General features: G+C 53.8%; 1 protein-coding gene across 3 annotated transcripts in view; it reads right to left on the bottom strand.

The window, feature by feature from the left end:
- ACTN1 (actinin alpha 1) overlaps positions 1-12,415 on the bottom strand; it is a 94,754-nt gene that overhangs the window by 16,426 nt on the left and 65,913 nt on the right. For all 3 annotated transcript variants that reach the window (XM_082451596.1, XM_082451598.1, XM_082451597.1), the window contains exons 6-9: positions 11,820-11,898; positions 8,221-8,302; positions 6,904-6,989; positions 275-367 (exon numbers count right to left, since the gene is read on the bottom strand). In XM_082451596.1, coding sequence (XP_082307722.1) covers positions 275-367; positions 6,904-6,989; positions 8,221-8,302; positions 11,820-11,898 — 340 coding nt within the window. The remainder of the gene's footprint in view (positions 1-274; positions 368-6,903; positions 6,990-8,220; positions 8,303-11,819; positions 11,899-12,415) is intronic.

Raw genomic sequence — 12,415 nt, 5'->3', positions numbered from 1 at the left:
CCAGAGAGGTGAAGGGATTTCCCAGGCTTACTCTCGGTGATAGAAAAAGCCTGGAACTCGGCTCTCCAAAGCCCAGATTGGCCCCTGACCCACCCTCTGTGGGAGCAGAGCCGAAGCTGCCCTAGGAGGACTGCTAGGGATGAGGGATGACACCCAGCCTGGGACTGTGCCTGGGCACAGATTTGGAGGTACGGGTTCTGGGGCTCCCTTGTCTCTCAGGGTAGGGCGGCAGGGCCTTGCCGGGGCCAGGCCAGGAGCACCCAGAGGTACCCACATCGCTGGCCAGCTTCTCGTAGTCTTCCATGAGCTGCTCATTCTCCTGGTTGACGGCCAGCACCTTGCAGATGCGATTGGCGGCTGTCTCGGCCTGGCAACAAGACAGAGAGGGTCACGGTCAGCCTCACAACGGCGGGAGCACCTGGCACACGCCTGCGGTGACAAGGTCTCCTCCCACCCCTGCAGGTCACGCGGTTGGAAGGCACCCCCCAAGACTCTGAATTCACAGGCTCTCCTCACCATCCTCTTTGCCAGCCTGGGCCGAGTCCCACAGATCAAGCGAGCCCAGACGGAGATCTTAGTAGCTGAACTGGGGGCCCCTGAAGAAGAGCCTAAGTTTGAGATCCAACATGTATGTTGGGAAGAAACTAATCCAATGACTGGTATAATCGAAATACTCAGCTCAGGTGGAGGGGTGAGAAAATCCATGCCCATCCTGGGGCATGGAGACCCTGGGATTCCCAAGGCTCAGGCTTTCAGACTGGCTTTGCCAGGATCTTGGAGATGCAGGAATTCAAATCTGGGAGTCCTAGAATAAGGTGCTGATAAGGAGCGGGGCCTCTCAGGACCCCTGCAGAATCTCTCTAGGCTCCTGGCCCAGAGCCCAAAGAACTTTAGAGAAGCTGCAGGAATTAAGGATCAACCCAGCACAGGCAGGATGTCCAGAAAGTCGCCACGGGCACCTCCGGGAAAGCTAAGCGCACATTCCACACCGAGTGCTGGGCCAGCAGACACCCGATGTGGGCCTTGGTGGCAAGAGGAACGAAATAGGACTGAACGGCAATCGGATGCAAAGGCCCAGAAACCCCAGGGGACACTGCTTCTCCCGCTTAGAGGGCATGGTGCACCTGACACCAGCAGGGGCCAGGCGCTCCTAAACCCACTTTGCTCAGGTGATCTTTAAATGCAGTTCTTGTGCACATCCTAACCCAACTGCAAGGGGAGGGGAACTCGAAGCCGTTTTGGGGTCCTGTGATAGGAAGATGGCCTAAGGGTGGCAGCAGATAATGCCAATGAGCAAACAGATAACGCATCCTGGGGCCCTGGAGAAGGGTGACCCTGCAGATGGCAAAGGTTTAAGGGGGAGAAGTATGGGACCTTGCACCCGGTTGATGAACAAGACAACACGGATTTCAACTGCAGCAAGATAAACTGAGGCTAGGCATCAGGAAGAAGTTCCTGAGAATGACGGTGCTTTGACTTGGGAAGGAACAACTGAGAAGATGTAAATGCTTTTTCATTGCAGAACTCTGCAAATAGAACACACGCCCACCAAATCATGTGATGCGTGGGTGACTGCCAGGAGGTGTGTGTGCGAGGGGGCAGGATGAGATCACCATAAAGGTTCTTTCAAGCTCCAAGCGAAGACACTGCACCCTCCAGGGTGAGGTGTCAGGGCAGGTGGGCCTCTAGCAGGAGAGCTGTGGGCGTGGCCAGAGGGGGGAGCTGAGAGTCCCAGGTCTCAAGAAACTGAGACAAGCAGTCACATCCTTAGGTCCTCACCCGCTGCGCCCCAACCTAACTGTCCTGGAGATGCCAAGGCCACTTCTCACAGGACCATCAGGAACTCCTGACAGATCGTCCTTCCTCTTAGGAACCAACAAGCAAACATGGGGGATCCCAAGAGGCCACAAGGAGGGAAATTCCTTCCTGGAGCCCATCCCAGAAGATGCGGGGCCCCAGAACGAGCAGGGTCATGGGAACTGGGCTGATGTCCCCATGAAGCTGCCCCAGGAATCTGCCTGGAGTCACCGGGGCCACTTCCCTTGAAGGCTGGGGAGGGGACCCGGGGGAAGCCAGTGCTCTCCCGTGTGCTGACATGTATGTAAGAATGTGGGGTGGCTGCAAAGCCCCCAGCCCAACGTGCTGATCAAGCACGTAAGAATCACAGGTAGCCCCTAATCATCGGCAAGAAGCAGCTGCCACTGTGATGGCGAACGGATCAAGCCCACCTTCACCGTGTTATCTTCCTGATTCATCTTAAGATCCTGGGCTCAGAGGCCATAAGCTTTGATTTGTGTGTCAATTCGTGAACTTGGTGGACTGAGTGAGGCCTGCGCTCATGGGATTCTGGAAGACACGTCCTGCGGGCCTTAAGGGCCTCGGCCGTCCCTCAGAGGCTCCAGGGTTAAAGGGGGCTCCTTTTGGATGAAGTCTAGGGGAGTTCCCGGGTGGGCCTCCTGGGGACTTTTTATAAAGATCATCAAATGGGCTGAGAAAATATTTTACAGAAACAGGCCAAAGGATGACTTCCAAGTGCCAAAGGAAAAGATTACTGGAAATTTGTGTTGACCCTTCCATGGTTTGTGTTTTTGTTTTTTATGACCCACTTTAAGGTGTATGGTTACACAATGTAATACGATACAATGTGCTTAGTTTTATATTAGTTACTTGTTTCTAAGTTATGGATTATTAGCCCCGGAGCGCTTAGCGATCCCCAAATGAAACCCTCAGCTATTCCAGGCCAAACTGCCACTCTACTAATCAGCATCACATTAGCTGGTACAGGTACAGTGTGGAGAGGAAGCAGCCTCAATGCCGGTGACATCGAACAGCCAAATGAGGCCAAATGACGCGCCGTGGCGCTGCCACCCACCACCTACAGAGTCATGCGAGTGCCACGAAGATCTCATCTGTGACATTTTTAGTCAAAAATCTCCCAAATCTAGCTAGACTTGCCCATTTCCTTCCTCCCACAGCTTCCCATTGCCTAGTCTTTCTCCACGTCCCAAGTCAGCTCCCTGCCCTGGTGTCCCTGCCAGCGAGGCCCCCAGACAGAAGGGAGCCAACCCCACGGCGCTCAGCCCTGACCCCAGCTACCGACTCTGGCTTTGCCCCCACTGCTCACTCCGGGCAGCGGGACGAACGTGCTCTCCTCTGGAGGCTGCACTGTCACACCATGAAGCGTCGCACAAGCTGTGACCACCTTCCTCAACCTTCCCTGAGCTTTTCAGTTGCAGATCCCCACCACTCAACCCTTAAGACCCTCAAGCTCCAGTGTGTCCTGCTCAAGAAAGCCTCCGTGTCCCGCAGCCCTGCAGCGCCCCTCCCCTGCTCAGGTCTGCAGCAGAGCAGAGATCAGACCACAGCATCATGAGCTTCTTTTATTAAGAGTTTTCCCGGAAGGACCATGAATCCCTCGAGGGCAGGAACGGGGTTTCTTTCCCTTAGAAGATTCACAACCAGCTGGCGACAAATAGAAGGCTGCAAACAGCATCATCTACTCCTAAAAGCATCCAGAACCCCCTAGAGCAAGTCCAGTTCGTGCCCTAAAAGGCTGTTTCTCATAAACAGTTCCCAATAGGCCGTGAATGTTAAAGCAACAAACTACACAAACAAACTCTGGTTGCTCACAAGCCATTCTAAATCCCTCCAGGGGAAGAGGAGGGGAGAGGAAAGCTGAGAAAGAATGAGAACCAAAACCAACACATCAAACAGAAGTTGGTCCTCATCTGACTAGGAACGTCAATCACACACACTTGCATCCATCCAAGTACAGACAGTATCCACACAGGCACACAAACACGTGTACACCTGCATGCACGCGTGTATTAGACTCGGCTGTCTTTCTAGTTCCACCGCCCAAGGCTTGATAAGAGAAAGACAGTGAAGAGGATGCAGGGCACTGGGCGTGGGTTTCAGGAGACTTTCCCCCATTGGCTCCAGACACGGAGACAGTCAAGACAAGAAGAGTCTATGAGTCTGAAAGATTCCTCCTTCTTCCACGGGAGAGGGGCGAGATTCCCCTCCCACCGGCCTGCTGAGCTGTAAGCAGTTGCCTGACTCCTTCGAAGTGGGATGGGAGGGGCAACTCTGGGTGAGGCCCCTGACCCAGGACGTGAGAGGAACACGCCCCCCATACCCACCCCCCCACCCCATCCCCCCAACTGGTGACCTTGTCCTCATGTATGGACAAAAGGAGCATGAAATGATTGCAACAGGGATGAGTGAGAGGGAAGAGGGCATGGGGGGAGGTGGTATGAGATTCGGGAGGGAGAAAAGCAGGCTGCTTCACACACACACACACGCGCACGCACACACACACGCACGCACGCACACACACATGCACACACACGCTCCCTTCCGAGCATCATTAGCCAGGACACAGGGAAGGCTTCAGAGACAGGGAAGGCCAGTGTCAACGGGCATGAAGCCCAGGAGAGAACCCTGCAGGAGCAGGGGAGGAGGAGGAAGGAGAGCTGGAAAGAGGGGAGAGACCACGGCCGAGAGCTCAGCCTAGCCCTGGGTGCAGGCAAGACTCTGTGTGGTTCTCAGGGCTGGAGGCCCAGTGAGGCAAGTAGACAGGTGGTGCGCACATCCTGCCTAAAAGGTGGGGCGTAAGAGGGGCCAGAAGAAGCTGACAAGAAAGAGCAGCGGCAGAGGTGGGACAAAGAGAAAGAAGAAGCAAGAGGCAGGCCAGAGAAGAGGCTGAAAAGGGCTGGGCCTCCTGGGGATGCTGGGACACCCAGGACGGGGAGCCTCCAGGCGGGGCTGCTTCCTGTCAGGCAGTACCCTTGAGGCCTGGAAGGAAAGTGAGGAAGGTCTTGGGTGCCCATCCAGGCAGGGAATGGGGCTGCTGCTAGCCCACATAATGCTTTTATATATATATATATTTTCTTAAAGGCACCTCTTCCCCAAGGCACTTCTACTGCAAAACTGTCATACTTATTCTGTTAGAAGACATTTTTACTGCCATTTGCAAGACTATTTTTGTAAAAAATATTCAACTCTTCACGGTCTATGGTGCACACAGGGCACCCTTGGGTAGTACGCAACCTGCACCACTGTCCCTGGCAGGCCTGGTTGGGAAGGATCAGGCAGGACCCTGAGCCTCTGGACTGGACACCAGGGGGAAGGCAGAAGACTTCGCCCTGCCCTGGTTGCTGGGTAATTTGAGAGGGTAGTCTTGCTTAAGTAGATGGAGGGAGAGAGAGAGAAGTGAGGAGGTCCTGGATATTTAAGAGAATAGGCAGGAAGCAGAGCCAGGAACTGTGCTGCTTGGGATAAGGGCTCTCAACTCAGTCCAGGGAAGGAGCTGAGACCGCAAGCTTGTTTCCCGTTTGTGGCACCTATTATGCCCAGCGTGTGGGGCAGAGATGCAGGCCATCCAGAGGCTGGCATTCTCAGGCATCTTTAAGTGTCCTGGCCAAAGCTCAGAGAGCATCTTGCCCTCCTACAAGAGGCTGGGGTTGCGGTAGGGGGAGGGGGGCTTTTCTAATCCCGCCTTTCATTCCAGGGGCTGCAGTTCCAAGGGGCTGGGGCTGGAGTATCCAGGGCGGATGGAAGAGATGGGCAAAAGGGCGCTGGGAGAGAGGGCGAGGCCGAGGGAGAGCTCACCTTCTGCGCACCGAGAAGGCGTGGCAGTGACATGAAACATTAGGTCACATGGCCTTCCCATCCGGCCTTAGCGTGCCTACACATCTGCACAGAGAAGGAGAAGAGGTTGAGAGAAGAAAGTAGGCAGCAGTGGCGCAGAACAAACCCACACAGCCATGGTGGACAGAGCACACAAGACAGACAGACAGACAATGAGGGAATGGGCAGAAAGAGAAAATGAGATGATGGGAGGAGAAAGGGGCTGGGGTGGGAGAGAGTTAGGGAAGAGGTGGGGAAAAAGGGGGGGAGAGAGGGGGTGGGGCTGGGGAAGGCTGGGCAGAGGGTCGGGGAGGCGGGAGCGTCGCCCCATCATGCATTTCAAAACAGGCCACTCAGACTCCATGCAGAGGGTGGGAAATTTGCCTGAGTATGTGGCAGCTCCAAGGCCCAGAGCTGAGAGGGCCAAGCCTGTGGTCTGTCGTCATAGCGACCTGGATGTTGTGCTTCTGGGGTCCTGCCTGTGAGGGGGCCTGGGGGAGGGGCGCCTGCCACCCGAGATAAGCCTGCTAATGAAAATATTCAAATCTTCAGTGTCTGCAGTGTGAATGACGCCTTTGTGGAGTGCAGAACCTATACAACTGGACTTTAACCTCAGGCCTCCCTGGGCAAACCTGGGTCAGGACACTTGAAGTGTTCACTGCGGCCCACCCTTTCCCTTCGTCTCCCCAAGGGGTTGTGTAGAATGACCCCGCATGGGGGCCTCAGGCAAGATATAGAAGGCGCCAAGGCCCAACAGGGCTGTGGACAGATTTGCTAAACCACGCCTGTGAGCGGGAGGAAGGCGGGGGCTTCGTGACACCTCTGTAGAACAGGTCAGTGAAGACAGGAGGCACCTCCCCAGATCTGCCTCCGTAAGGCACGCCTGCTGCTCTGTTAAAGCCGTAGCTTCAACAGAGGTGGGCACAGAGGGGCTGCTGCCCACAGCGCTTCCAGGCCTCCAGAACCACCCCTGGCTGATTTCACCCATGCCGCCCTTCCTGCTGAAGCCTGCCATCTGGGTCCCAGAAGGTGACCGCTTTCCCAGTGTTCTCCGAGGCAGTAGAGGAAGATGAGAGAAAGCAGAGGGGCGGGTGGGAGAGGAGTTGAGCAAGAACGACATGCCACGTTGGCACCGGGGGCTGACGCTACCGAAGAGACAGACCATTGGACCCTGTCGCCAAGGAGAGGCGGGGAGAGGAGGGGCGGGAGGGCATGGCTTGGGGTCTGGCATGAGGTGTGCTGGGCAAGGAAGGAGCAGGGGGCCCCGGGTACCTTCTGGGCTCCAGAGAAGGCGTGGTAGAAGCTGGACACGTAAGTCATGATGGCTTTCTCATCCGGGCGGGCGGTTCCGACGATGTCTGTCAAGAAAACTCTGGAGTTAAAGCCAGCTGGTGAACACATGATACGCTTCCTGATGTGATGGGGAAAGCAGCTCTCAGAACCACCAAGTCTTCTTGCCAAGACGCTGAGCCTGCGTCTAACCAGCCATCTGGCATCAACTTCCACTTATGGGAACGCGAGAGGTGGAGGAAGGAGTGAAATGGTACCCGAGGGAGGAAACAGACAAACCAGAGTAAGGGGCACTCGGGACAGCTGGCCTGGGTTCTACAACAAGTTCAATGTCAGGAACGAAAGGGGTCGGAGGGAAGAGAGAAGTGCGACAGATGAGAAAAGACACAAGAAATAGAACAACGAAATGCCACGTGCAGACTCTGTTTGGATCTGGATCAAAACAAAGCAACTAAAAAGAAATAATGGGGAAATTTGATTCTGAACTGGGCAGCAGATGTATCAAGGAATTACTGTCAATTTGCTTGGCGTGAAAATTATTTTATGATTGCATAAGAAAATATTGCTATTTTTAAGGTATGTATTCTGAAGTATGTAGTAGTGAGATGCTGTGATGTCTGGGACTTGCTTTAAAATATTTCAACAAAGAAAACAAAAGCGAAAAAAAAAAGAAAGTGTGACAAAATCTCAATAACTGTTCTATCTGGATGGTGGGTATATGGAAGTTCATTATATTATTCTCCCTGCTTTTGCGTGTTTGAAAATGGCCTTACAACTTGACAGACATTGTCACAAACTATCATATCTTCCATCTATTCTCCTAAGGGCCCATTCATCTTTCCAAAAAGTCATTTGTATTTCCACAAGTGCCCTCTCTCCCACTCCCTTTCCCCTGTGAAGTCAGGTATGTATATAGACCCCAAACTCAAATCACCCCTTTGAGTTACTCATCACTGCAAGCTCCCATGTGTATCCATGATGCACATGATAATAAACTTTTTTTCCCCCTCCCCTACAACAACAAAGGACCACTGCGCTCCACCCCGGCACCCACTACCCCGACTCCAAGACCAAGACGAGGATCATGCTCAGGCAGCCCTTTTCGACACCAGCTACCACTTCTTCCTCCAAACCTCAGGGAATCTGTCTGTGGAATCCCTGAGAGACAAGTGACCCCCTGGCTCCCCAAATGAAGACCAAGCCTTCTCCCTTCTGGCCTCAGGTGCGGGGCCCGCCCTTCCTGGCCGCTGGACGCAGCCGGGAGAAGAGCCGAAGGCCCAGAAGGAAAGCGCCTTTCACCTTCTGCATCCAACATCTTGGGGATGTCCAGGTACTTCTCCGCCACATCGAAGGCCGTGTTCAGGTTTGTAAGTGGGTCGTCCTAGGGGGAGAAGAAGAAGGCGGCGGGTGAGAGGCACAAGAAGTCTCTGGCTACCCCCATCTCGATGATCACCAAGACTGGGGGCGGGGGAACTGCCACATGCCGCGGAGCAACGAAGCCCGTGCACCACAACTACTGAGCCTGCGCTCTAGAGCCCGCGAGCCACAACTGCTGAGCCTGAGTGCTGCAACTACTGAAGCCCGCGCGCCTAGAGCCCGTGCTCCAGAGCAAGAGAAGCCACCACAGTGAGATGCCCAAGCACCGCAACAAAGAGTAGCCCCCGCTCGCCGCAACTAGAGAAAGCCTGTGCTCAGCAACGAAGATCCAATGCAGCCAAAAATAAATACAATTAAAAAAGAAAGAAAGAAAGAAATGCAAGCTGAGACCAGGCACTGGCCTGGGAGCCATCAGTCTTGGCTTCTGGTTTCAGCTCCGCCACCAGCCAGCTGGACTGGTAAGTAACCTAACCTCAGTCTCCCCGCCTATTACTCAAGAGTTGGCCTAGGAGCTCTCAAGCCCCTTTGGCGCTCATATTCCATGAAATTTGGGGCTCCTTCAAACAGCTACAGTCTTCTGACTATATTCTGGCTCTGCTATCTTCTCAAGAAAACTTATTGGGGCTTGGTGAGGAGGTGGAGTAATCGGAACCCTTGTGCACTGTTGGTGGGGTTGTAAAATGGTGCAGCTGCTGTGGAAAACAGTACAGAGGGTCCTCAAAAAGTTAAACAAAGAACTACTATATGACTCAGCAATTCCACTTCTGGGTCTATACCCCAAAGAATTGAAAGCGGGGACTCAAATAATTTGTACACCCACATTCATAGCAGCATTATACACAATAGCCAAAAGGTGGAAATAACTCAAACGCCCACTGACAGATAAATAGATATGGAATATTATTCTGCCGTAAAAAGAAAAGAGATCCTGAGACGGGCATACTACGGCACAGACAACCTTGAAAACATTATGCTAAGTGAAATAAGCCAGACTCAAAGGGACAAATATTATATGATGCCACTTATATAGGTACCTACAAGAGTGGTCAAATTCATAGATACAGAAAGTAGAGTGCCAGGGACTGGCGGAAGGGGGTTGTGGAGAATGATGGTTTAATGGGTTCAGAATTTTAGTTTTGCAAGATGAAGAGTTCTGGAGTTGGGTGGTGGTGATGGATGCACAACAGTGTGAATGTACTTAATGCCACTGAACTGTACACTTAAAAATGGTTAAAGTGGTACTTTAAAGGTTATGTATATTTTACCAAATTAAAAAAAAATTTAATGTGGAAAAAAACCTATAACTTAGTTGGGGGAGTTCCTTGCTGGACCTCCTACTCGATTCTTGGTTCCCAGACTAACCTAAAGCAAACTGGCTTTGTCAGCCTACCACTCAGCTTCCGCATTTGCTAAGGTGAGAATCACAGGGTACAAAAGGATAAATCCATTCATCTGGGACGCTTTCAGGAAGAAACTGCTCAAAATAGAGAAGGTGGAGTCCTTCTGGGAAAGTCTCTGACAGCTTCCAGAATAATAAAAAACACTGTCAAGCAGCAACGGTCATTTCCGTCCAGGCCCTTGGCCATCCTCAGGCCCCGGGTGCACACCCACCTGCCCCCCTCGATTCCCAGGGACCGCCAGGCCCCCCACGCCCACCTAGAGCGGGTGCCGGAAGGAAGTGCTTCCCGGTCAGAGCCCTTGGCTCTCCCCTGTTCCCAAGCACCAGAGGCTCTGGTAACCTCTGTGCTTTCCCACGGTTCAGTGGGAACAGGTCTGTGCTAGGATTTGGGCTGGATTGTACTGTTGCTACTGACTTAAAGAGAAGGGGAGACAGACACAGAGAAACAGGGAGAAATGAAAAGACACAGAGAGGGACAGAGGGTGGGGAGAGGCTGGCGGGGAATGAGACAAAGGCCCCTGGACTCTCCCCTCCCGAACGGCTGAGGCTCCTGGAGTCGGGGGGCGGGGCGGGGGCCGAGACTGAAAAGCCACAGTCAGCACGGACCCCACTTTATACGGGGGGTGGGGAACAGCTGTGCACTGACTGGCTGCTGCCCACCCCGGCCCCCCAAGCAGGGACACAGGCACACGCACGCCTGTCACCACAGGGCATCGGCTGACCGCTAGGGCGGTACATGATGATGACACCTTTGAAAAAAGTCTCCGCCTCTAGGATTCCCCCACCTTGGCCCCTGTTTGATTTGGCCACACAGCTTTCAGGCGGGTCAGGGGCGTTCTCAGATCGATTTGTTTTCTCTTTGCAAAGTGGCTGAGTTAGAGGGCTGGGAGCCCCCCCTCACCCCCCAAGAGGTTAGCTGGACCCTCGTCCACATACACCTGGACACCGCCACGCACAGGGCCAGGCAGCGGGCTCTCTCCTTCGGCAGGTGGGCTCTTCCAGGTGGGCAGAGGCCCAGCCTCAAGTTTCAGGCCCAGCTTGGGGTTTCTGGAGGGGATAGGAAGCTACTCCTTTCCTCCCTCACAAATCCTTTTTGGCGGTTCACCCCACCACCCACACCCCAAAACGGAGGTTCTGATGCCACAGAGCTGCTGCTGCACCAGCAACATCAAGTCTTGCTTGGCCACTGGGGGCAGAGGCAAGGTGGGGGACTTCACTGAACACTGGGCTCTCCAGGTATCAAGGTCAAGGAGACAAATACCAGAACAGTCATTCCTAGAAGCCCTTTGCCAAGAGATTCAAGCACCAACAGGTGACATTCCAACCCAAGCTCCAGACCATATACCGGGGGCATGGGGAGGGCTCCAAGGGTGGCCTCTCCTAGGATGTCTGCACCACAGGGCTTCTCGGTGCTGGGATGGGCTGAGAGGGGGGATGCTGAGTACAGTCCGAGTGTCCCGGACAGACCTCTCCCAGGTCAGGCCAGCATCTTGAACCAGCCCGGACACTAAGAACCACCACGAGGCTAGACACACAGCTCCCACCTCCCGGTCTGCTCCTCAACATCTTGTTGCTCAAGAAAACCCCCTAGCAACTTCACACCAAAAGCATAAATGAATCAAGCAGCAATAAAATCCCCAGCCAAATTTCAGCAATGAGGGAAAGCAAATCCATGGTGGGAATGTGCCCAGGACTGTAGAGCAAGTCTCGGACAAGGCTGGGATAGATGTCTCTAAAAATATGCAATATCTTAAATTATGAAAGTAATATGTGCACCTTGCACAACCCAGAAAAACAGAAGGGGAAAAGGCCACTTAGTATCCCATCATCCTAACAAAATTGCTTTGGTGGTTTTGATATTTTTCCTGGCAGGTTGGACATGTCAGCAAGTATGCGCTATGCACATACATACTCAAGCAGCCCTGACAGAGGAGGTGTTTTTCTCTTACTTCTAGAAGGGTTGTCTCCTCAGCTAGTCTAAGGAGACTGACACCCTTTCACACTGGGCCATGGGCTCTCAGAACAGGGGGCCCAGTCCTGCCCATCCCCCACCCAACCAAGGGGGACCAGTCCGTAGGAGCTGCTGGGGGAGGGGGCAGGAGGGTCAGGTGAGCAAACGAACCTTCCGCAGCTTCCCGTAGTCAATCAGCTCAGGCCGGTGTCGGTGGATCAAGGCACAGAAGCCAAGGCCGTCCTTCCAGCTGCCCGGGGGAGAGAAGGGGGGCAAGCTGGTGAGTTGGGCCAAGCAGTAGGGGCAAAGCACTAAGCACGGGTCTCCTTTTTCCAGAGATGAGTACATAACCCTTCGGAGCAGGAGTTGGGAGAAGATACTATGGGAAGGAACTTTCTTCCTGCCACGATCCCAGGCACTGGGGTACGACACTGTGGGGCTTGGTAAGTTGAGATACACCTGCCACGTCCAACTCTACCCCCACCCAAGGTCCAGGGCCCTCGTCTGCTCTGTTCCAGAGGCCCAGGCTAGAACTTCCCAGACACTCTCCTTGGGGGGCTCCAAGGGCATCAACCAAAGGTGTATCAGGCAGTAGCTAGGAGGGAGAGGGCTCCTCTCCAGGAGGAAGGGGGCATCAAACGGTGACCCACCCTTCCCAGAAAAGTGACTTCTTCCCCAAGTGTCTTTGTTCTGTTCTAGAGCTAAGACTGACCCAGCCAAGTGTGCCCTGGGGTCCTTGAGGGAAGCAGCCCAGGTTCCACAAGGGT

The sequence above is a fragment of the Balaenoptera physalus genome, assembly GCF_965194825.1.
Source record: "Balaenoptera physalus genome assembly, chromosome: 2".
In the NCBI taxonomy this organism is placed as follows: domain Eukaryota; kingdom Metazoa; phylum Chordata; class Mammalia; order Artiodactyla; family Balaenopteridae; genus Balaenoptera; species Balaenoptera physalus.
Note: the sequence above shows the minus strand (reverse complement) of the source record. Positions and strands in the feature narration are given on the sequence as shown.